Source organism: Tachypleus tridentatus, chromosome 9 (assembly GCF_004210375.1).
Source record: "Tachypleus tridentatus isolate NWPU-2018 chromosome 9, ASM421037v1, whole genome shotgun sequence".
Lineage (NCBI taxonomy): Eukaryota > Metazoa > Arthropoda > Merostomata > Xiphosura > Limulidae > Tachypleus > Tachypleus tridentatus.
The window spans coordinates 132,699,661-132,726,213 of NC_134833.1; the positions used below are offsets into that span (position 1 = coordinate 132,699,661).

General features: G+C 32.9%; 1 protein-coding gene across 6 annotated transcripts in view; it reads left to right on the plus strand.

Annotated features, from left to right (window-relative positions):
* The first annotated feature begins 8,781 nt into the window (after positions 1-8,781).
* EDTP (Egg-derived tyrosine phosphatase) overlaps positions 8,782-26,553 on the plus strand; it is an 83,224-nt gene continuing 65,452 nt past the window's right edge. For 5 of the 6 annotated variants that reach the window (XM_076457339.1, XM_076457340.1, XM_076457343.1 and 2 more), the window contains exons 1-2: positions 8,782-8,989; positions 19,880-19,936. In XM_076457339.1, the coding sequence (XP_076313454.1) occupies positions 8,903-8,989; positions 19,880-19,936 (144 nt within the window). In that variant the 5' untranslated portion in view covers positions 8,782-8,902. The remainder of the gene's footprint in view (positions 8,990-19,879; positions 19,937-26,553) is intronic. The other variant, XM_076457342.1, reaches the window with a different exon arrangement.

Sequence of the window (26,553 nt, forward strand, 5' to 3'; positions counted from 1 at the left end):
TATGGTATGAGTGTTTGAATATTTTGCTTTAGGAATAATTATGACATACTCTTCCCACACATGATTAGTTTCTGGTGATATCATTATACAAACGAAATGCCAAACAATGTCAAAATGTAGTTTTCATTTTCATAAAAAAATATTTATGAAAGAGTTTGTTTGTTTTCTTGTACCAAAGCCACATGGGAAATTGAAATCCTAATTTTAGTGTTGTAAATCTGAAAACTTACCTGTGTCTCACCTGAGTATGTGAAAGAAAATTTCCTTGCGTGCATCAGTATTTGTATCAGCATCATAAATACAAATTACAACCTAAGTGTTTACTTATAAATTTTGAGTGACAAAATCATTTACACAAATATTAAATACATTTAACTTATTCAGTACATAATCAACGTACGTTTGTTATGTGTATCCGAGTTCATGAGAGAACGGTGTAGGCTGAAAAAAACCTGAAAATTATCACCAAGCAAAATCAAGTCCATTATCTGGATAGAGGGCGTTTTTCTTGTACCAAGCCACATAGGATTCTCTAATATATCTACCGAGGGAAATCGAACTCCCTTGTTTCAGCACTGTAAACCCGTAAGCTTCTGTCCCAGCAGAAGACGTGAAAAATGGTACAAAATGAGTCATTTTCAAAAGAACACGCGTATTTTAAATTGATACTTAGGTATTTGAACAGAATTAATATTTTTTGTGTCTCTCCTATATCTGTGAACTGAAAAAGAAAAAAAAACCTTTCTGCAACTGGATATTTAATTCTTCTAGTTTGGTGTTTTTCCAGGTGAGGACTATTCTTCAAAATTTACCGTTAATGATTCCATGTAGCCTGTGTGCATTTTCATTATCGACTTTCAGCACTATTTACATCTCGAAACATGTGACAACAACAGCACGTGCTTGTTAAAACATCGCACCGAGCTATAGAACAGGGGCCAGTTCAGAAAATTCCATGTTCCGGTATTTACTTTTGAAACTTATAACAAACGCAATAATTTCGTTTTCAGTTCCCAACTCAAGTCCACCCGATATTGAATTTCCCCCACCAGATTTGCATCAATATTAATCTGTAGAATATCTGATAGTATGTCAAAGAAAATGGGAATGCACGAAATGGCGACAAATTCTCGTGTTTTTTTACTTGAAATACACACGTGCACTTCAGCCTCACATTAAAACTAACTAATAATCCGTATGGATGTAACTACGCAGAATCTTCAGTGAAGTTATATTTGTTTATATGATGTATCAATAATTCCATTATTTGGCAAATAAACGTTGTACATATAAATTTCTATAAGAAAAATTCATTGTTTAAGGAATATTTATGGACACAATTGGTATCTCATTTTGCCGAATTATTATTATAATATGATTTCTTTGTAATTAAGCACAAAGTTACAGAATGAAGTACCTATGTGCTCTGCTCACGACGGAGATCGAAACCCGGAATTTAGCGCTGTAAGACATATCGATGTGCCACTAGGGGGATTGTAATATCAAATTGCAATAGGCTAAGATAAAAATGCATTATAAAGACTGCAATTAAAATGCTCAGTTGCATACAACTATTGATTAAAAACGTCATTAATAGTAGTCTGCAAAATAGAGACTATTAAAACGTCAGTGAACATGAGCAATCTTCATTACATCACAAATACACAAGGTGTGTGTATATATTTACCGTTATTTAAGTGAGAATTCGATTCTATTGACTCATCTCTAATCCAAGAATCAGTCTGCATTAATGTATGAAACTGACCAATTCTAATGTTCCTTAGTTTGCAAAAAAACTCATTTATACAGAATAACTAGCACTAACCACGTGATGATCATTCTTATTACAACATTGGCGAAGTAGTGATCTCCAGATTATCGCCTGAGCTATCGTTAAAGGATACTACTATGAACTTCTTGTACAAAGTGCATTGTTGCAACAATATTCCTTTCACAGAATAGGCATTATCTATCCAATAACAACAAATGTATCCAGATAAAAACCAGCTTAGTTGTTTTCTCGATCACATGTTATGTAAAATAGTCACATACATAGAATAAAGAATAAGTAATATAGAATAATATAAAAAACACGATATATTAATAAACCGTACCTTCCTGTCTTCCCTCTTCAAACTTGTTCTCGAACCAGCAATTAACTTAAACTTTAGAGAAACGCTCTGATCGAGGATTGTCTTAGCCTTCTCTTGCCTCACAAAACATTTATATGACAGGAAAACGTCACAATTCTAAAACAAAGAAAAAAATTTGAATAATACAATTATGTTAAAACTAAACAAAAACATTTGATGATACAATGATAAATATTAGAGAGAATAAACCCTTAAATTATGAAATAATGCAGTAAAGACTTTTTTACAGAAATAACATATCAAAATAAACCTTTTAAGAATGAGAAATATCCGTTAACAATCATAATCGTAAGTTTACAACAAAATAAACCATATAATATGAAAATAAATCATTTAATAATTTAATTTGAAAATACACTTCACAAGCCCATAGTTCAGTAACCAAGCTTTGCTTTGCTTTTTTGAATTTCGCACAAAACTACTCGAGGGCTATCTATACTAGCCGTCCCTAATTTAGCAGTGTAAGACTAGAGGGAAAGCAGCTAGTTATCACCACCCACTGCCAACTCTTGGGCTACTCTCTTACCAACGAATAGTGGGAGTGACCGTCACAATATAACGCCCCCACGGCTGGGAGGTCGAGCATGTTTGGCACGACGTGGATGCGAACCCGCGACCCTCAGATTACGAGTCGCACGCCTTAACACGCTTGGCCATGCCGGACCCAGTAATAAAGAGGTAGATTTACAAAAAATAGCATGGTCGCAACGACATTAGAACATATTTAAACAAATATATATTTGTCATAGTTACCTCATAAAATATTATTTTGCAATAAAATAGCCCCCGTTAGGACAGTAGTACGTCTAAGGATGTACAATGCTGCAATCAGGGTTTCTATTTCTCTCGGTGGACAAAGCGGATAGCCTGGTGTAGCTTTGCTGTAAAAACATACTGTTACAATAAAATAAAAACATGATCAAACCTAGCTTTATTAAATAAAAATATATGAAATCAGCTTCAACCAATGAACGGAAATAGTACAATACAAACCCCTTAAATCTATACTATTCAACAAGGTCTTCTGTCCTATATATGAGGCCTGCATAGCCAAATGGTTAAGGCACTCTACTCGTAATATGATGGTCGCGAGTTTGAATCTCTATCACACCAAACATACTCGCCGTTTCAGCCGTGGGGGCATTATAATGTAACAATCAATCCCAGTATTTGTTGGTGAAATAGTAGCCCAAGAGTTAACTAGCTGCCTTCCCTCTAGTCTTACACTGCTAAATTACGGACAGTTAGTGTAGCTAACCCTCGTGTAGCTTTGCGCAAAATTCAACTCAAACATTTATGTGAATCTGTTTCTGACTGAAACTACTCACTCCCAGTGTAAATTAGAGCCATTTCGGATATCGATTTGGCTAGACCAAAAGCGTCTGATGTATCGGTCAACAATGCATCTTCATCCATGGGTTCTTCTGGTTGAAGGGCAAGCTAGACCCTAGAGACTTTGAGTATTTGGAGACTACAACCCCTTTCCAAACAATATTCCTGAACAAATCTGTGGTTGTCAAACTTGCTTTCGATGGAAGTATCTACTAGAGGTTTTACCACATAAACAATATAATTCTGACTAATTGAAGAACAAAATAGTTAACATGCTCTAGATTGAAAATAAAAGGTTGGTGAATTCCAAGTAGTTAAACAGTCGGTTAAGTATGTAGGTTTTAAAAGTGTCCTACTGCCTGGTTATGACCATTACTCTCCTTATAAAACTATCATTAGAGGCTGATTAATCAATGATTTATCTTGGTCAACCAACAATTGTACAAGACTCAGATGTGCAAATGCTCTAGTAACTCACATAACGTAAATTCCTGCAGCCCATGAACTTTTCGGTCAACGAACCTTATTGAGTCTCTATTTAACCAATACCTTTTTAGCCTATGCTTCTCTCTTTTGTTTTTTGTTACAATAGACTGCACATCTACCATTTGACCCAGAATTGTTCCTTGCACTACCAATAGTTTTTTTTTTCTGTAAACTGTGTTCCAATTTCCGTAATGACGTTGAGACTGCACAACTGGGTCCTACACACATGAATTGACTCGGGTTAGTCAATGCCAATCCTTGTTTTTGACCATTAAAATTCACTAACACTTACAATGGTTTTTATGTGACATTCTTCCTCTTACAAGTTTAGTACTCACTTTTATGTATTTTGCATAGTCTTCCCCCTCACGCTTTTTATAGTGCATTGCACATTGTATTTAAACAATGTTAATAAAATATTTAGAAAATTATGTGTTTTACCAAATGCTTCAAAATGACTGAAAATATTTTATCAGAATCAAATCAACTAAAACACTGAAAACACTAAGCTTATACTTTTTGTTATATTTTGATATTAGTGAACTTCATACACTACTTACAATTTAACTCCTCGAGTATTTTGGCTTGGTACAATGAGAATGCCATGCACTACTTCCTCAACCTAAAAATAAACAGGTGAAATTGTCTTTCTTTCTCTCATATGTATCGTGAGTCCTTCCATGACTGTCCTTCTTCCAGGAAAATTCAATACCTAGCAAACAGTTTAATGTCAAAACTGAAATTTTCCTTTTGGATTATTTATGAATATAGTAGGTGCACTGGATTTTCACTACTTTACCTATAATATCGTATTTATCTGCATGTTACAAAGTGTATGGGGCCACACACATATATTTATTTGAGCATGTATATTACTATATACATTTCTTTTCATTAAATATCATCACATACAGTGTTAATGAAGATGGTTGATGAAAACAAGGGTCTAGCATGGCCTAGCGCGTTAAGGCGTGCGCTTCGTAATCTGAGGGTCGCGGGTTCGCGCCCGAGTCGCGCCAAAACATGCTCGCCCTCCCAGCCGTGGGGGCGTTATAATGTGACGGTCAATCCCACTTTTAGTTGGTAAAAGAGTAGCCCAAGAGTTGGCGGTGGGTGGTGATGACTAGCTGCCTTCCCTCTAGTCTTACACTGCTAAATTAGGGACGGCTAGCACAGATAGCCCTCGAGTAGCTTTGTGCGAAATTCCAAAACAAACAAACAAACAAACAAATCACCTGTACTTGCGTAAACTGGTGATGTCCTAATATTATATCTTTTGGCATCAGTTGTAGCGTATAAATTTTATTGTAAACATCACACGATAGCCTGGAAATCAAGAAATGCCAGTTTCTTTTAGTAAATAACCCTAAAATCAATGAATGGATAGAATTAAACCTATTTGTACAGTTGAGCTACTCACTGATTCATACCGTGAAGATAAGAATTAAATAATTCAGGATATTTACCTCGCTTTTCAGGATGAAATAAAATAGTGGGTTTCTATTCATTCATCACGACTACCTCTTTTCCTGAATCTTGATCAACTCAATACATTTGAGACTCATAGGTCACATATGGGCACAGCTAACTGACGTATACTATGCACTTTGACTCAAACCTTTAATGCTGTAAGTTATACATATGTCAAATAGCCAGTTTAACAGAAAACAAAATTAGGCCCTGTTCTGTCAGAGGTAAGACATTTCCATGCTTCTGGCAACACTTAATTTCGGGCCGGCAAGGCCAGATGGGTAAAGGCGTTCGACTCGTAGTCTGACGGTCGCGGGTTCGAATCCCCGTCGCGCCAAACATGCTCGCCCTTTCAGCCGTGGGGGCGTTATAATGTGGCGGTCAATTCAACTATTTGTTGGTAAAAGAGTAGCCCAAGAGTTGGCAGTGGGGCGGTGATAACTACCGGCCTTCCATCTAGTCTTACACTGCTAAATTAGGGACGCCTAGCGCAGATAGCCCTCGTGTTGCTTTGCGCGAAATTCAAAAACAAAAACAAACATTCAATCTCCACTTTGGTACGTTTATTTCTTAGTCGCCACAATTCTAGAAAGGCATGACAGACAGAGAAAAGTAAGAATTTGCTTATGGAACAAACACTATAATTTTTATTTAAATGCAATGTTATGACCTTCCTATATCTAATTTAAAATTATATTGATGACCACATGCAGAATATCGGTACTAAAGTTCTTACAATTACCTGAATATACCTGCATAAATATTATTATTCTATATTTATGGAAGAGAAAAATATGATAACACATTGTGATATGTAGGCAAGGCCCGACATGGGTTAAGGCGTTCAAATCCCGGTGGTACCAAACATGCTTGCCCTTTCAGCCGTGGGGGCATTATAATGTTACGATCAATCCCACTATTCGTTGGTAAAAGAGTAGCCCAAGAGTTGGCAATGGGTGATGATGACTAGCTACCTTCCCCCTAGTCTTACACTGCTAAATTAGGGACGGCTATCGCTTGAGTAGCTAGTCATCACCACCCACCGCCAACTCTTGGGCTACTTTTTTACCAACGAATAGTGGGATTGACCGTCACATTATAACGCTCCCACAGCTGAAAGTACAATGAGGATTCGAATCCGCGACCCTCAGATTATGAGTCGAACGCCTTAACCCACTTGGCCATGCTGGCCATCTCTGTTTGACCCTTGAAGTCTCTGTGTGTTTTTATAGCAAAACCACATCGGGCTATCTGCTGAGTCCATGGAGGGTAATGGAACCTTCGATTTTAGCCTTGTAAATTCGTAAAGTTACCGCTGTATGGCTCTCTAAGTGAGTATTTTTGCATATGTTTATCTCAAAATAAGGAACGCTGATGATATATTCATTGACCCAGTAGAGGTAATTATTTAAGTGTTCACGCAAGTATGCACAACATATTTTTCTTTGTTATAAATAAATACTACTTCCGTTTTGCGTTACACTTGTGTTCTGTCTGTTTATTTCTGAAAAAATCTTAAAACCAAATCAGTTTTCAATTTCAAACTAGTTTATAATTGAACCTATGGCAATCGACTTACATGAGAATATCATCTTTCCAGTCATCATAAACACCCATTTACAAGAACATTACTACAACAACATGTTCATATATGGAAAGAATAAGTTTCATATTTCTGTTGCTGATGGTGTTAGAGAGGTTCGGTGTGAAAACAACAAAAGACAAACCTCTATTTTCAAGGAAAGAAAACGCAAAACTAATTATTGATAGATATATATACAAAATAAATTATAAAAGAGTAGCTCAAGAATTGGCGGTGGGTGGTGGTGACTAACTGCCTTCCCTCTAGTCTTACACTGCTAAATTAGGGACGGCTAGTGCAGATAGCCCTCGAGTAGCTTTGCGCGAATTAAAAAACAAAACAAACAAACCTTGTGTAACTTTGCGTGAAATTCAAAAAAACATTATCAGAGTTCTGTAAAAACGTGTACATTAAAGATTATATATAAAAATGGTTGAATGAACGTAGGATTATAATGTTTAGATTGTCGACAGAAATAGAATGGTTGTAGGAGCAAAAAGTTTAAAAAAAATTCTGCCTGAGATATACACGTGTTTCCAGATACATATTTTTACTCTGTGTAAGGTTTAGCAAATACAAAGGGCCTTCAAGTCACTACACGTAAGTAAAAAGACGATCACTTGAACGCAGAAGATCCTTTAGATTTCTTGCAAGTTATAACTTATGTATTTGATAAGAAATCCCACAATATTCAAAATTTTAGTTTACTTTTAATTTTTAATTATGAAATTAGTTTTTCTAATCAAAAACACGAATTTCAATAAAGAACCGATAGTGCAGAGCGCACTCTATTGTTAGATCCACTACTTCAGCTTTAGTAGACTCATATCATCTACTTCACGGCTTATTAATTAGTGCTTTTTGGAAGACCAAAGCAAGTAAATAAACTCATGTAGTTATGGAATGTTACGAATTGAAATGATTATGGGGACAAAATCTTATTCGTGTTGGCATGCACGTATGTGTTTTATTATAGCAAAGTCACATCAGGTTATCTGCTGAGTCCACCGAGGGGAATCGAGCCTCTGATTTTAGCGTTGTAAATCCGTAGACTTGCTGCTGTATTAGCGAGGGACTATTCGTATTGGGTTGAGTGAGGCTGAGTAGTGAACTTGCTATTCTGTAGACCTTGCAGGTGTATTCACGTACCGTTACCACACACATAGACACACAAACACAAACATATAAAATCACGTGCCATGCATTGAGACTGTGGGTGCATTAGAAGGGTACCAGTTTTCTAGTATTCAGTAAGAAAAACAAATAGCCCAAGGTTTAGCGATGGGTGTTGATGACTAGTTGCTTTACCTATAGCAACTTAAACTTTGGGACTGCTTGTATAGATAATCCTTAAGTAACTTTGTGCGAATATTCGAAAGTCAAAAAGCACAATTCGTTTGTAGTTCATGGAATATTAAAAAACATTAATTCATTTCAGGTACATTTATTTTGAAAAAAATATCATTATTTTTCTTAAACATATAAACCCTAACTTCTTTTGAATCTATCTCATTATTTTAGGAAAATCGACTTAACTGAGAATATCACAACATTTCTAGTCATCATAAACACACATGTGCAACAACATTGCTATAAAAATTTACAAATCACTTACGATAGAATTTGTAAATTCTGAAACATGTGCGTAAATATGCTTATAGCAGTTGCCTTGGTGCACTTAATTTTAATTAAACACTGATTTCCGCTTCGTGGATTTATTTATTTGCTTTTGCCCTCTGTCGGCTAATGTTTGCCATCAAACCACGTGATGAAAAGTACCCCCAAGTTGTCAACATGGCGGCTGGATTGTGATTGTAGGTCATGATTAAAAAACGTGATTTTCTGATTTATTCTTTTAATTATAATCGTTCTTGACACTATGGACACTGTTTCTACCGATGATATAAGGAGTCTTCTGGAGCAGTTTTCTAAAACGCCTTATCGAGTGAAAGAAAATGACAGCACAGTAAGAAATTATTAATATTATTTATGGTTACTATATAAAATCAGTGTAAATAGTGGTGCTAATAATAGTTAATACTACGACTTAATACGAATTGGACTAGTGCATAGTGCTACATGAGTGTTACTAGTACTACCACTATTGCTGGTACTAAGTGAGTTAGTTTCAGTAGTAACTGGTACCAGTAGCATTGTTATTAACTATTTGTAAAGCCCATACGGGAAATAGTAAAACTTGCTTTTAGTAACAAAGTTTATAACTTGCATCTTCTGTCTCCAATCTATACAAGTTACAGAGTTAATAATCATTCCTAGTGTTCTTTATTTTTAACTTTGCTCTTTAAAACTTGTTAATATTAAATGATGACAATATAATAGTATATGGAATATTAGAATTAGTCACCAAGTGTCTGTTTTCAGATAAGAATATTCAAAATAGATTGTTAAAATGTTTACTGCACTCATCTTGTTAGATACAATAGAATTTGTTCATCATTATAATTTGGATAGAACCCATAAACTAATTGTGAAAAAATTAACATTTTGTCTGCTTAAGGATTACAATATGGGTATAGAAGTTTTACAAAGTATTTCAATTAAAAAAAAAATTCACATCTACAGTTTAATATTTTGGGATATTGTTTAGGGTGATAGTAATTAGCTTTGGTTTATTGACCACCATTGATTTTATATATTTCATTAGTTTTAAGTTATTGTTATATACATAGGTTTATTATTATTAACTATATAAAAGTTCTGCATTTAGTATGACATTATGTCAATAGTTAATTACATTTGATTTTTTTGGTTATGATGCCATTTGGCACCACCTGTTGTAGCTTTTCTTACTAAGTATTTTTTTATTGAACTTTCTATTTGCTAGAAGCTTATTATATTTCCTTTTTTGGTATGTATAGAAATTTAATGTTACCTGTTGTAGCCAGCTATGTGTATTTGATAGAGTGTAGTTAAAGTACTGAATTATTTAACTACATATTATGTTTAGTATATTGTTTTCTTTTTATTACATTTAACATTGTTATATTTTAGTGGTCAGTTTAATATCTATTTTTCAGTAAATAATTTTTGCACTTTTAGCTTAATTGAATGTACAAAGGGTTGACTCAATACACCAATTGTATATTGGAGAAGGAATGTTGAGTATACTTATGAATTTACTCTGTGTATTTACATGAAACGTGGCAAACTTTGAGGAAAATGTACAAAGTATGTTATACACACACAATCAAAGGTTTTATTAACACTCCTATGAAAAGTGGGGCCTAATAGGCCCCAGAGCAACTTGAAAGGTTATTAATATTAGGCTAATAATTTTGTATTTAAATGAAATTGCCATTTAAATCCATTAATGAATGGACTAACGAGATTCCCACTGTCCCTATCTACTATCTAGCGAAACCACAGCCAGGGGAACGGGCTTGAAGAAATCAGGACTAGAAACGTCTTTTCATAGGAGTGTTAAAGTGTGCTTGATTCAAACTCTGACAAGCCATATTGCAAGGTGATGCTCACTTGAAGAATCAAAATACTTTTATCCATTGTACAGTTTGCATATTGCATTTGCATAACCTCTAGAACTTCTGAAATAAATATTTGTAGATTTTTCAATATTTCTATATGTTGTATCTGGTATTTACCATGCCATGAACTATTTCTAAATCAGCAATATAGGGTAAATGAATAATTGATAACTCTGACATCAAATTCATAATATCATGTTGAATAGCACTCTATAGAGGTTTTGGCATGTGCACATTGATTCCCAGTCATATTCATAGTTAATTTATGTATTTAGGGCTAACCTAAATCTGCTGAGCTAGCAATATTGGGATTATAGTAAAAATATTGTTAACAGCAAGGGTACCTAATTTATTAAACAATGCATTCAAATATTTATGTAAGTAGAAATGTAAGAAGTGTTTATCTGATTAATTATTACTGGTGACCAGGTTGATTTTTAGTTTCACTGTAAGTAAATAGCTTGTTTTAATCAGAAATTACCTTCATTTACTTTTACAAATTTTACTACATTTACTTTACTTTTACCTTTTTACTGGACATTTGGCAACTCATTATTACGATTTTGCTGTGTGTCTTTTAAAACTTCTATTATTTTACATTTTAATAATGGCTGCTATGACACATAACCCTGAACCAGGACTGGAAAGGCCAACTTCAGGTGACTGATGGTGGTTCTTGAACTTACCTGTTAGTCTTCCTGGTGGGTTATAATCATTACCATTTTGCTAGAGTAAATACCTTACAACTTCTTATACTCTGCCTTCTATCTTAACATTGTAGACTAGGTGTCAACATTGATTTTATACTTTTTCTGTTTTTCAATAATGTTTTGTTTTACCTTCATTTCCTTTTATGTATTTTACTACATTTACTTTATTTTTACCTTTTTACTGGATGTTTGGTGCAGATAGCCTAGCTGCTTTATGCCATAAAACACTAAATAAATCAATTAATCAGAAATTTTTGAAAATGAATTGTTTAAAATATTTATAACTAATTAAAAATAGACAGTAGATATTTTTAGTTAAATTAAGTGTATAAAACCTAATCAGATATCTTAATCTGAGATCATTTTAATAAAAACAGTGCAATGTGAACCTAGTCTCACCAATTTGAATGTCTACAATACAAATTAAAATAAAATATGGTCTTTTATTGTGACCAGTTATGTGCTTAAAGTTATATAGTATTTAGTAAAATTATTATGAATAATCACTGTTAGATGATGAAATTTGTATGTTATTTACATAAAGAAAAGCTTATACAAAAACTTTTAAGTAATACGTGATATAATATTTAGTACTTATATCAAGAAGACATTATTTTGCATTAGAATATTTTTAGAGGAATTCAAAGCAAAGGCGACACCTAATGAATCTGAGGTGTTTAACACAAACAGTTGCATTTATTGTGTATGTAAAATAGTGATCGTTAACTTTATTGAAACATTATAAATCTTTTAATTTTTATTTTAACTTGTTTTGGACTTACAGTTACATCAGAAATAGACCACATGCAGTTTAATAAACATGTCAGGTAAACCTGACGATGACCAAAGAAGGTTGAAACATTGTTCGCTCCTCTACGTAAAAAATTTTCTCAACCCAAACGAGCTGTTTTTACATATATATTTTTCTCTACAAGTGGGTTTTCACAACACCACTGATTATTAGTTTAATAAACAGTTGTTTGATATAGTGTCTTACAAATCACTGTTTCATTTTGCATACAGTGTGTATATTTCTTAGTGTTATTAATTGCAGTTTTTATTATGACAGTTTTTATGTTAGTAATTTCTTTGAATGAACTTCACAGTTGAAGTACTTTTTAAGTATAGCATATTAAATTAGTCACAGAAGATCTTAAACAGTAAGAGGTTAATTTCTGTCAAATATGCAGCTAAATTCAATTCAGGACTTCAGTTTAAGGCAACTAGAGTGATTCCAGAGATGGATGATTATCTGGGAGATAGAATAGAGGTCTATATTCTCTAACTAGAGTTTAAGGTTTGGAAAAGACATACTAGATTTCTGTTAAGTTATTTTTATAACAGAGTGATTAACTTGTGCAATGAGCTGTTCCTGGCACTTGTGTAGACCAGCATTCTACAGGAGTTTAAGAGTGAAATCAGTTAGTAGGTTTAAAATTTGAATTTTCTCAAGGCATGTGAATGATTGGGCAATTTGAAGGACAACTTGATCTCTTTTTGTTCACAAGTTACTGTATAAGATTTATACAGAGACTTGAGAGAGACTATGTAATTAGTGTGTGGAAGTTCCAACAGAGCTTTTCCTGATCAATCAAAGATAGTGTCATACATGTTTTTAAAAAGGTGTTTATGGAAGACTTTGGATATTAAAGGCCAATTAGCCTGACTTCTGTTATTGATAACTTTCTGCAATATGTTGTTAGAGGCCACTTATAGAAAAAGCATTTCAAGGACTAGAAATTTATTGAAAAGTTTTAGAGTTGGTTTAGAAGGGTGTTTTGTTATCTCTTTTATATCATTCAGTTGTTTTTTATGGGTCTTTTGCCTACTTGGATGAGCTGCATGTATCTTTGTTGATTTTGTGTATCTAGACCTACAGATTAATAAGTAAGTTAGATTATTACTGGAGAAAAATTAAAAGAATAATAAAATTTGGCTAGAAAATAAAAAAATAGAAGGTTGTGATAATTGTGTACCATCCTGTTATTAGTGGTAGGGACCCTCGAAAGTTTGTCTTTGGGAATTTTGATATTTATTATCTGTTTTGCTAGTATGGACTATTATGTGAGTAGTTAGTTTCTACATTTGATGATATTAATTTACTGTAGCTGTTTCTGTAGAGTACACAATAATGGTAAATGCAAAGTGATGCATTAGGCAACAGAAAGTTAGGGAAACTTTTCTTTTGTATGTGTGTTTGGACAAAATACTATTGTTATGGCAAACAGTAGAAACCTAAGGTCTTGAGTAAGTGCTTGAAATGAGTACATTTTGAAATAGTTTTTTTTCAGATCTATTTACAGAAAGTTTGAGTTAAAGAGTAGAGTGGTTATCACCACATTGCACCATACTAAACTTTACAAAGGTTTCATCTGTAATACTGTGCTGTGTTCAGTTTTGGTTCTCTTATTATAGAAAAAAAAAAGATTTGCTTTAAAACAATACAGATATGGATTACCAGAATGCTTTTTCCTTCAGAAAACTGAAGAAAAACCCAAAAATTTGAACTCATTTTTTTATAATGTATAAGAGCTGAAGATGATTCAAGTCAGGTATTAAAAGTCACAATGGGCTTGAATAGCCTGCCTTTATTTTTTGAGGTTTGTTGAAATGCTATAAAGGTAGATGGGGATAAATTTTTAAAGTTCAGAAATTCTATTCATCTATCTACAAAATTGAAAGCTGTTATCCTATAACACTGCTGAGATGAATTTTGTGCATATTCAAACCTTTGAATGAAACTCTTACTAGTATTAATGTTTACTGCACCAACCTATGGATACTCAGTATTAAATTACAACTCTTCACCAGTATATAGGATAAAAAATCTTCCATACCTAGTAAATTTTAAGTTCTAGCATTCTGACATAGGCTTTGTTTTCTTTTCTCAATTTTTTTTTTATTTGTTACAATTTATAGCTTTGCTGTTTTTTTTTTTCATTTTCTTGATCAGGAGAAAATAACAAACTAAATTAAGAACATTTCAGTTAGAACTTTGATTCAACTTAATTGTTCCTTTAAGTCAAATTATTAATTTTGGGACGTGTTCCATTGTGTGTAATAAGACATCTTTGTTTTTACTATTTCCAGTTCATTTAACCTTGAGTGCAAGTTTTGATTACTGGTTTTGTTCTCATCACTATGCCTGTGACTTAGGTCTTTGTACTAGTGAAATAGAATGCCAGCTTTTTTATTTGAATGAAAACAATATCAGGGTGTATCATGAATCATCTAGTTTATGAACTTATTCTTTCATATTTTTGATATCACCCAAAATTCTGACATTCCAACTGGAGTCATCCACTACTGTAATGACAACTGGAGATACTATGGTTAGTAATGTTACTGCGATTATGTGTTAGTTTGTTGTTTTATTATGATATCTAAGCAAGTATTCCTAAGCTCTTGCTTCTGTTATTTCAACTAAGCCTGCTCTCTTTAAATGAAGTTGTCTGATAGTTTTCATGCATGTTTTTGCTTCTGGTTCCTTCTAACTAATGAGGATCAGTAACCTCACTTTTATTCTCTTCTGCTTGAATTACACAATTATAGGGTGTTCATAAAGTCCTTGTGCAGTTTGAATCTTTAATAACTTTAGTTTTATATAAGATATAAACATGACATGGTATATAAACATAGCAACATGAAAGAGATAATCCTAAAGTGAATGCCTGGTGTGCTTTTTTATTTAAGGAACATGCTCAGAGTTTGGATTGGTTCATTCACTTTTTCTCTGATTCTTACAGATTTCATTAGAGCCTTATTGTTTGCAGAAGATGTCAATCTAACATATCTACTTATGTGCCTCCTACATACCTTATCACACTGAAAAGTTCGTTTTATTCTTATGCCATCTCTTTCTTCTAAGAACTCTGGCTGTTAGGGTGAGTGATCAGGTGCTTTCTTCATTTTTTTTTTTCAGTCCAACTGTTCAGACTCTGATCATCTTTGTCCTGTTTAGGCAATTGGAGTTTTATCATTCATGCTCCTTTTTGTAGTAGGCAATCACCATCATCTTTTCTTGTCATGTTTTGTAACTTTCAGTTTGACCAGTTTGGTTCAATATCTCATGTAGCTTGTTCATCCTTTTACTGAGGAGGATTTTTGTCAACTTTTTTGGATCACTTCCCATCAGTTTCAGTATCTTGTCTCTTGCTTCTTGAAGTTGATATCAAACAGATGAGATCTCGCTGATGGGGATGTGGATGACTCCCAAGAAATATGTGTTGTACTACTTATACCACATGGTGGTTTCATATGCATCTGGGTTTTTTCTCCCTCAACTTGCCAGTCTTCAGTCTTTCCATAGACTAATGAGATGAGTTGTTGATTATTTTGTTTGTCTTTTAAAACCCCTTAATCACCATTACACAAACACACACACACACACACAAAACTTTTACATACACCCACCACATGGCTGGTGATGCCTCACAGCAGTTTTCACTCTCTCCCAAAAATTCACATTGATTGTGGGATTACAGAAAAATATTATACCAATTTGCCCATGCTTAGTGCCCAATTTGAGTTTTTTTGGTTTCTTCAAGACTGCTTCAGCAGCATGATTTTGTTTGCTGACTTAACTTTATTTAAATGTATCAATTTAATTTCACTAAAATTTATCCATTGCAGTGTTCAATCTTTATGAAATTAAGTATAATAGCTTTAACTAGTGACAATTAAATTGAAACTGTAATGTAACCTAGCAAGCTTGTTATAGTAATTATATTGCTGCAAATGTAGTAAAATGTAATGGTAAAAGATGTCTTGCATGTCCTGCTGTAAATACTTTTCACCCTATTACTTACACTATTTCATTTTGTAAACTCAAAAATATAATTTATTTATTAACAGGTACTAAATGTAATATGGAATATGTGGGTCAAACTTCAAACCCATTACATATATGAATAAATTTACATAATTTCAAGGTGAAAACAATTTAATGAATTCTATAGAATTGAAACATTTCAGGATTCGTCCTTTTATCTCGGTTAAGCTAACTATATTAGAAATAGTTAATGAAGACAACAATAGACTTCAATGAAAAAATTTGTACAATTTGAAACAAAAACATTATGTCCTTATGGAATAAACCAAGATTTCAATAATTCTAGTGCTTTGAACTTGAGCAATGATTATTGTATTGCTAATTTTTACTTTATAGATAACTGTATTCATAAAAATGTGAAAACTATATGTAAAGAAAATAAAATGGGTTAATTTTTCAGAATTGTATAGTTATTTAAATAATAGATTTTATATTAACATTAGTGTAGATGAAGTATTTTAAAAAAGATTTATGAACTTAGTCTTCCAAAAATAAAAGTATTAATTAATGTAATAAATGAATATAACTTTCAAAATGATCAAGCAAAACACTAACTTGTAGACATTATAAAATATCAATTAAAAGTTAATGATGTTTCAAGTTTTGAAAAAGAGAAATGGAAATTAAAACCTTCATATATGCTAATTAATAATAGGCATAAAATATTCAATGATTTACAGATTTCTAAGATTATTCATCAATCTATAAAAAATATGTTTCCTTGTAAAAACTTAAGACCTACTGTCATTTATAAATATGAAGTTCCAAATGGTCCATTAATATATAATTACAAAAGTTTTTTAGTTAATTTGAATGTAGATGATGTTAATAATTACCTTGTGAATGTGAAAATAGTTTATTTGTTGACACTTTTCCTAAACATATTGTTAGTGGTAATTCAGATACTATAAAAGACAAAATCTTGCATGAAATAATCAAAAGAGGAGCTAAACACAGAATAGCAACAAAACATAATAAAAAATAATATTCTAAAATCTCTGCAAAAATATTGATGAATATATTTTGAAACTTAATTATATTACAGCTTATCCACCTAGATGGTTTTTAGAATGGAAATTATATGTACTTAAAAAATAAAAATAAAATTATCCCACATAAATTTAAAAAGATACTGTATAAAACTGCAAGAATAATGTTACAGTTCCTATTGATAAAGCTAACTGTAACATTGGTATAATTTGTAAAAAATGCTGTGCATTAATTGTGATAAAAGAACTTAATAATACACAAACTTTTAAACTTGTCAACCAATCCAGTAATTAATAATTTTGTTAAAGCTTATCATAAACTTTCTTTTAAACATATGTAGATTTGCCGTTTCTTAATGCTATTCCAAAATTACATAAATCTCCAATTAAATTTAGACTTATTTCCAATTTAGTAAAAACAGTTATCAAACAACAGGCTACATTTAATTAAGTTACTCAATGTTTTACTTGATAAAATAGAAAATCTTAGTGTTAACAATAAAATACATATATTTTGGATAATAAAAAATAACCAACCTATTTTAGAATGTCTTAAAAAATGTGAGCAGGTAAATAGTATTCAAACATTTGATTTTACAACATTATATACCACAATATCAATAAAAGATTTAATTTTTTTTTTATTTTAAATTCATTAATAGAACAATATTGTTATCCTTTTATAGAACTGGAAAAAAGAAATTATAGTTCCAGAAATATAAATATATTAAGTTTCTGTATTTATAATAATTATATATTTTTCAATAAACAGGTATTAAACAAGTGATAGGAGTTCCAATGGGAGCTAACTATTCAACTTGTATAGCAAATTTATATTTGTACCATTATGAAAATATGTTTATTTAAACTATGCAAATCCATATATTTTTACTTTGACTTACAGATGTATAGATGATTTAATTAGCATAAAGAATTCTGAAATATATGATGTTATTGACACCCTCTATGCAGCAGAATTAGAAATTGAAGTATTAGTTAATGGATTAAATAAAGATATTTTAGATAAAACTTAAATTATTCTGTAATGAATACAAAAAGTTACTAAATAAATACAAAGAAATAAAAATCAGAGAAATTTTACTGAAAAATTACTGATAGTTATTTTTAATTAAAAATAAGGCCATTTAAGAACTTGGCACTATTTTATGCCTATGTACACCCTCAGCTGCATATAAAAGCACGACAGTCACAGTGAACTTAGTATATTGATATTGTTTAATGTTGTGTTAATTAGTGCCTCTACCATATTGGGGGCAGGAATGCTAACTTCAAGAGATAATTTTTATCTTACTTACCCCCAAATGGAAGGACTTTATTTCTATATTTCTTTTTCTTATTCTTATTTTAACTTGGGAGAGCAATCATCCTCCTACAACTGTCTGCAGTGAAGGGTGATATAGATGTGGGACGTTGTGGGCTTGAGCACCCACATCTTGCTCTCTTACTTTTTAGTCTAATTGTATCTATTTCTTATGTGAAATTAGCAAATTGAAGGTTAAGACTGGTAGAAAGTGTATTCCCATTGCAATTTGAGTCCTACTTCTTAGTCACCTCCAAAACCTAGGATACATAGGTTTTAATCCCACATTGTAGCTTGTACTCTAGGAACTTTCTTTAAAAAATGCAACATATTTTGTTTAATTTTAATGTTTTGTTTTGGCTCAAAAATTATGGTTATAATTAATCAGAGGTTGGGATTAGCTATTTCTGACATAGTTCTTCCTCATGATTTTGTTTACTTATTTAACTTCATTTAAATATATTTATTTAATTTCACTATATATATTTTATATATACATTTGCAATGTAGAATAATTGAATGACAAGTGACTATTTCGGCCTTAAATGCAAAGTATGCTTATATCACAGTTATTCTGCACTTGTAAGAACAAGGTTCTCTCAGTTTCAAAGGGATGTGACCGTGGATGCTCATCCTTTATCAAAGACACTTCTCATTAAAGTCTTTCAACATCAGCAATCAAATAAACACTTCTACTGTTAGTTATTAAAAACTAAGACTGTCATCTGTTTGTAACTGACCAAGTGCAAAGGCATTTGAACAGACATGTAAAATTCAGTAGAAACCACACTGTGCTGTAGTTATGAATTCCTTCATGGTGATAAGAATCTCTAAAGGAAAAAGATAAAAACAACAGCAGCAAACTGAAATGTATGTGACAACTAATATATCAAAACTACTCATCTTGGATGTTGAAAGGAAAGCACAGTGGTACTTAGAGCACAACTGAATTGTTAGAAGCTTTTAATTTCTCTCTTTCTCAGTCATGTACTGATAGTGTGTATAAGACCAATAAGTATCTAGAGTGTATCTGACAATTTCTGCCAGCCACTCTCAATTCACAAATCAGCATCATGTCGAACTTTAAACTATTATATAGCAAAGTGTGTTACAATCAAATATTCTGTTGGAATCCTCATAATATGGGTCTTCAGTGTATGACACTTGATTTGTTGTTTGTTTGGGGTACTTCCTTCAAAGTTACTGTTGTTTATTTCACTGAAATGTTTTGAATGCCTTCAACAGAGGAATCCTGTGAGAAATTTCTATCGCATTTATTATTATGAAGAACAATGTAAAGTGTTAAAAAAGTACTGATACCTATACACTATTTCTCTATACAAACAGAAAACCTAAACTTAAGTTAATGTAACAAAATATCAAACTATTTCATAAATTTGAACATCGTGCTACTTTATGATTATATCACATTATTTGTGGAATACTTTTTTATCCCTACAAGTGTGTGTGGTGTGTATCATTTTGTGTTTTTCACTTTACAGGCAGATATCATCCAGAAAAAATGTGAAGCTCTTTTTGGAAAGGACTATAAATACTTGGTAAGCCATTTTAATCTGAAAGAAATATGCTTTTCTTTGTTTCTCTCCCAGTTGTATCAGTGAAATAATTAAGTCATACTGCAATAGCTCAATTTAAAAATGGTACAAAAATCATGGAAGATATAATTCTGTAGAATATAGTAATAGCATAATAAATTTAAGAATGAAATATTTTTTTGCTCAGTAGCATAATTTGAAATATACGAGCATAACAATGAAAGGTTTAACCTATAAAGTAAATATTTCAAGAATGGGAAAATATGTGACTATTTTATCAAATCTAAAGTTAAAAATATTATTGTATTAATACACTAAGAGGTAACTATATAAAAGAAAAATACAATGATTTTCCAAGAATAAATGATACTTTACATTATTCAGGTTTTCTGTAAAAGTAACATGCATGTAATACTTTAAATTTGCTGTTTAGCATAATTTCTTTTAATATTATATGGTTACAGCTAAATGATTCAATCAGTATAATCAATTACCTAATCAAGTAATTGAAATTATGATTAATTACATATCATGAGAATAATTAACTAACTTAAGTGTTTATGATTGTTACTGTTTTTGATTATTCTAACAGTTGATTAATTGAAATTATATTTACAATGATTATGATGCAAATAATCAGCTAATCAGAATTAAAGTTTTTTTATTATTACTATTTTTCATTATTCCAACTGTCTAATTATTCACAATACTGGCTTTTTATTTGTTTGCTATTAAACACAAAGCTATACGATAGTAGACTCGTGATTTGAAAGTCTGAGGTTGATTCCTAATGCCACTGAAGTTTCCAGTCTTGTTTTTATTGTAAAGCTATTAATTTTAAGTACCACTGATACTAATTTTGAACTGCTGACTAGATTGAAGGCATTTGTCAGACAGCACCCACTCTGGCTACTTCAGTGATAAATAAAGTTACTCTTTTTTGTCTACTTTTTATTACTTTTATAACTCATGACATAAATGTATTCCTTAATGCTGACAGAGCAGATGTGAATCTAGGGTTGGGGGCCAGAGGTCTGGATCATCTTCCTTTTTGTCCAGATGGTAACAACCAAGTTCTTTAATGTTGTATAAACAGGCATAGATTTGTGATAGAGGGACTAGGACCTCTTTCATACCAACATTTTTTTACTTTCAGAATTTACATATTTTTAATTTTATATAAATAAGCACAGATCTAGGGCAATTCAAACTTTCATTTTATTAAGACTTCAGATCAATAACTTCCAGTTATGTCCCCTCCTGTAATTAGCTGATCTTCTTGGTAGATGTAAATAGATTTGTATAGGGGTCCATTTTATTATTCTTTGCTTCAGACTCAGTAAATTGAGATTGTAAACATGTTCAGCAGTGGGCAACACTTCTATCTCTGGCTTTTGTCTCAATGATGAGTAAGAGATATTTCTTTCTTTTCTACTTGTTATGCTTATGAATTAGGTATGCAATATTCTCTTTTACTTGTATATCATGATGTCCTTTTGGCATTTTTACTTTGTGCCTCCTTCTGTTCCAATTCCCCATTACCCTTCATATTTCTTGTCCTTGTGACCCATTTCTTATAGTTTCAGGTCTTGGACTTTTTGTAGTTTTTAAACCGTAGTCTTCCATCTTTTATTTTTTCTTTCTGCCTTGGATGTTCCTCTTTCTCCTTTGTTTTTCTTTTCATCTATCTGTTTGTTTTTGTGTATCTTTTTTCTTTACTCAATTTTCACTCTTCACTTCCTCAAAAGGACTATTCAAGATAACCCTAGTAGTTTTGATGGAGACATCTATTCTTCTTTGGTCTGGTGGTTTGGGTGTTTGACTCCCAATATGTGAGTCGTTTGTGTGCTCGAATTCCTGTCACACTGAACATACTTGCCCCTTTCAGCTGTTGGGGCATTATAATGTGATAAGAAATCCCACTATTCATTGGTAAAAGAGTAACTCAAGAGTTGGCAGTGGATGGTGTTCATTAGTTTATCACTGCTAAATTAGGAACAGCATGCACAAATAGCTCTTATATAATTTGTGTGAAATTCACAGCAAACCAACCTGTTCTTCTGTGTTTGCCACCTTTGTTTTCATTTCTCCTGCTTCTAACCCGATTTTTATGTATTTTTTTTTTATCTCATTTGGGTGTTTGAATCCCCTTCCTGTTGTACCTTGATCCTTCTTTTCACTCATTTTTTTGCAAACCTAGTTTTTTTGTTGTTGTTCTGGACTCCTGACTGTAGGCTTCTTACCTGCAGTTTTCTGTTGTTTCCTTGATTTTACAACTCTGTGGGTCATTGGTATCTCTGATTGCCACACATTCTTGGAACTCATTTAGCGTTACTAATGTTAATGTAAACTGCATTGGAGCATGATGATTTCATCATGCAATAAAAGTTATCAATCCAATAGGAGGATGACACAAACTCTGTACAGTAACTTCCTCTATGCACTTGCACTCATGGTAACTTCATTCTTCTAAGCAGTGTATTGAATGGATTTGTGTAAATTTCATGTCTCACTTCAATTTATTGAGGTTTGCATTGTTAATGAAACTTTCATTTTCTTTGACTTTTAAAAGCTTTAATTTTTATGATTAATTTTCGGATGAAGGTGATTTATATTTAGTTCTGTGTCAGTGACATTGTACACATATACAAACTTTCTTTCTGCTATAATTTCTATTTTTTGCCTGTCAGGGATATTGCAGACATTGTTTAACGTGGATTATCACACATTTACTGGGCATCTTACTAGTGTCATGTTGGCCATAATTCTTTCTCCTCATTAGGTAATGATGGATTGTAAATTTAATTAGATTTGCATTCACCAAACGACCTTCAATTTCTAATCTATTTCTAGGTTTCATTTTTAGAGGTGTTCCTTTACCTTATCATTTGCCCTTGTTCTGTATTATTTCTGTTTTTTACTTCATGATCTGTAGTTTTTTGGGTTTAACTTGTCTTGTTTTGTTTTAATATTTACGTTGTCTTCTTTCTTTAGTGACTTCTGTTTCACACTTATTTGTCATGTTTCCCTTGTGCTCCTAACTCTTTTTGTCCTGACTTGTAGATCTTTATATTTTCTTATTTCTCTGTGTTTGGTATCTATTTAGCTAGCTTGAGGATTGAGCCAATTACATTGTTTTGCTTTCTAGTTCCCCATTTTTGTATTTTTATCTTTTTAGACTACCCTCCCATATTTCCTGTCTTGTACCTGAGACTTTAATGTGCTTCAGATGTAGATATTTGTTCTCTCTTTTTTTTTGTCTATCTCTCTTTACTTTCTTCCCCTGGTGTTGGGACTCATTGGGTTGGGTTACATTTATTGTACTCCCTCTTACTTCAGTAGTACTTGTTACTCCACAGTAATTGGGAATGGTGTTATAGCATGTTTGTCCTCATTACTTTCCCAGGTTTTCTTCCTTTTTGACCTTGTATTTTACTCCTGTTCCTCATCTGAGCTAGTGTATCCCTAACTTTTCCATTCCAGGTTCAAGATTGTCCCCTTTTTTTCTCATGCTTTCTTTATCACATGTCTACTTCTTCACTCTTCTTGTCAGTGACTCATACAATTATGACCCTGTGGGTATTCATCTCTTTTTTTTTTAATGCTGGTCTCTTGATCATGCTCCATTCAGTAAATGTTATGGTCATTTCTTACATCATCTATTCGAGAAACATCTGTTACAGAATACTCTGGTTTCAGTCAGTGTACATACATTGCTGGGCCTATTCACATTATGCTTGTCTTAATGCCTGTCATTTACTGAAAGCATAGAACCTGGTGACCAGTTCTACCAATGGAGTGGTCTCTACACCCTCAGGTCTTTTGTGGGGTTTTGTTCCTGGTTTGGCATATTCTTAATGGATATTTTGTCATCCTTCTCTACTCTAGGCTTTCTTGTCTCTTGTTCATCCTTTGGCTGTCAATTTTCTCATCCAGACCTGATCTCACATTTTTCTGTACACCGATTCACCTATTCATCTCCTCTCTAAGACCTTAATTTTGATACATGACATTCCTTCTCAGATTCTATGATTGGTACCTCTGTGGTCAGCTCAGCCATGGTTTCTTCTGTTTTTTCACTTAATATTCACCCTCTCCTTTTTTCTATTCAACTTCCCCTCTCTCTTGCTTCATCCTCACATTTTGTTTTTATCATGGGATACTGCCCTCCACATCAGTATTCATGTGTGATTTATTTGATCTGTTACATATTGGGCTGGACTCTTCACCTATGGCATACTTGTTGTAATCCTTTTTCTTTCCACTTTATGTGTTTATCAGCAAAAAGTAGTGGTCTTTCATTATTGGTCTTTATGCCACTCTTTTACTTTTGGTTGTCCTAATGTGAATTAACCTTCTGCTTTTTAACCTGGCAATTCATCCATAGTTTTTCAGTCTTTTTGCTGGTAATTGAGCAACATTCTACATCCAGAAGAAAGGCAGCAGAAGGGACAGCCTTCTTGCACTTTGTTTTGGTCTTTTTATTCTAAGTACATACAACATAATATGGTAAAGAACATATGGAAAAACAATAGCAATCTTCATCAAGGTGGAAAGATATAACAGAATGTAGCCCAAGTCTTAAGTTTTTGTTACAAGGTCTTTCAGTAGTTATATTTCAAAGAGCTGTACAAATCACACTCATATGAATTTTGTCAACATTTCCAGTTAAAAATGGATACTAGAGAAAGCCTGACTTGTAGCACAGTAAACAAATAATGTAAATAAAAGTTCCACTGAGATTTAATTAGAGTTGAGTTGTAAAATCTATTTATTATACTCTTTATACATTAAATATAACATTACATCATTTTTTATCTCTACTTATCTATATTACAAGTTGTTAATCCATTAATAAGTAATTTCATTCTGTTTCTTTTTCCAAATTGTTATATATTCACCTTAAGTTTGTTTTACATACACTTTGGTCCAAGTGAGCACTGTTGTTTTGTTCGTGCTATGTGCTCTTTCGCTTCATCCTGTGTGACAATAAATACAGTTAAATCTGTTTGTGTGACAACTTTTATTGAGAGGCCACCTGCATTCAAGGACCATATTTCTTCAAATCCCACTTTAGTTCTAGTCATATACATATCCCCTCTGTGTGGATTTCTGTATGTGGTGAGGGGACCTCGTAGGGAAAGTTCTGTTCTGTCAATTTACCTCCTCTGGGATCTAAACATCCATCCACGTGTTTGCCATGTGTGATGACCCATAAACCCTCAACCACCAGGATCCAACCCTAACATACCATTTTGGCCTTGAATTCCTGTAGATGGTTGGCTGTGGGGTGGTCACCCCTTGGGTTAATCATCTGGTCCACTTGGGCTAGGGTCAACAAAATACTTGTGTTGGATGTTCTCAACAGGTGTTGTGGACATTGTATATGATGCTGGTGTTTGGGTATAGTGCTTATGAAACCCTAGTGTTACTGCAGTGTCCTTGTTTGGCATTGTAGTGCGTCCTCTCACAGGGCTCCATGTTGGGTGGGGTCAGTGGGCACTGAAATATTCCTTTTTTATTATAGATCCTCCAAATAAAAACTTAGATAAAATAATAAAAAACAGTCCCTAGGTAAATGACCACGTCTTGAAGATTCTAAGCAGCAATCTTCAACATCTGTTGTACCTCATTTTCTTATACTACATTCTCTTTCAGACAAACCTTTAGGGTAAATGTCTCCCTTTTTCATTCAGAAGGGGCTAGAGGGACTTTCTGGCTCTCCAAAGTCAGTAAAGAAGCTTTGATCTGGTGGCGTATTGGTGGAAACATCCACATCTCAACACAGTGAACTCCTCTTGCATTCAAAGGTGATTAGGGGATATACCTATTGAGGTTACACCTCATGCTAATTTGAATTCATCATGAAAAGGTATTGTTGAGAGGGATTTGAAGAACATTCCAGAGTTGGAGATTGTTGCTGGTTTCTCCACCCAAGGATTTTGGGTGCAGTGAGATATATCTCCACTCACAAAGATGGAATTACAATGCCGACCAGTGTCCTCATTCTGATATTTACATCACCACATCCACCTGCCACCATCAAGGCAGGTTATCATAATTGCAGGGCATGGCCTTACATTCCAAACCCTCTCAGATGTTTCCATTGTCAGCGGTTTAGTCACTCAAAGATGTCATGCCGTGGTTCCTTAATGTGTACTCATTGTGGTAGCAAGGACCACGATGCTTATCAGTGTGAAATGGACTCTCATTGCATCAATTGCAATGGCTCTCACCCATCCTACTTTCGTTCTTGCCCTAAATTGTTGGAAGAAAAAGAGGTGCAACACTTAAATGATTCACAACATTACTTATCCTATGGTTTGAAAGTTGCTGTCCACTACTTCATCTCAGATATATGCTGCTGCGCTTTGTTCCACTAGCACAGGGGGACTGCAGATGTATCTCTCTGTGCCTCCAAAAGAATCATTCTCAAACCAAATGAAAAGTCTTTTGACCTCCATGGTTAAAAAAGTTAATGAATTAACTTCAACACCCATCTCTGTCCCTTACATACATTCCAACAAATCCCAAGATCCATTTCCTTTGGTTCTGGATATGGGCACTACCTGGGATACATCTTCTTCTCCCACTCCAATATGCAAAACAATCATTCGTTC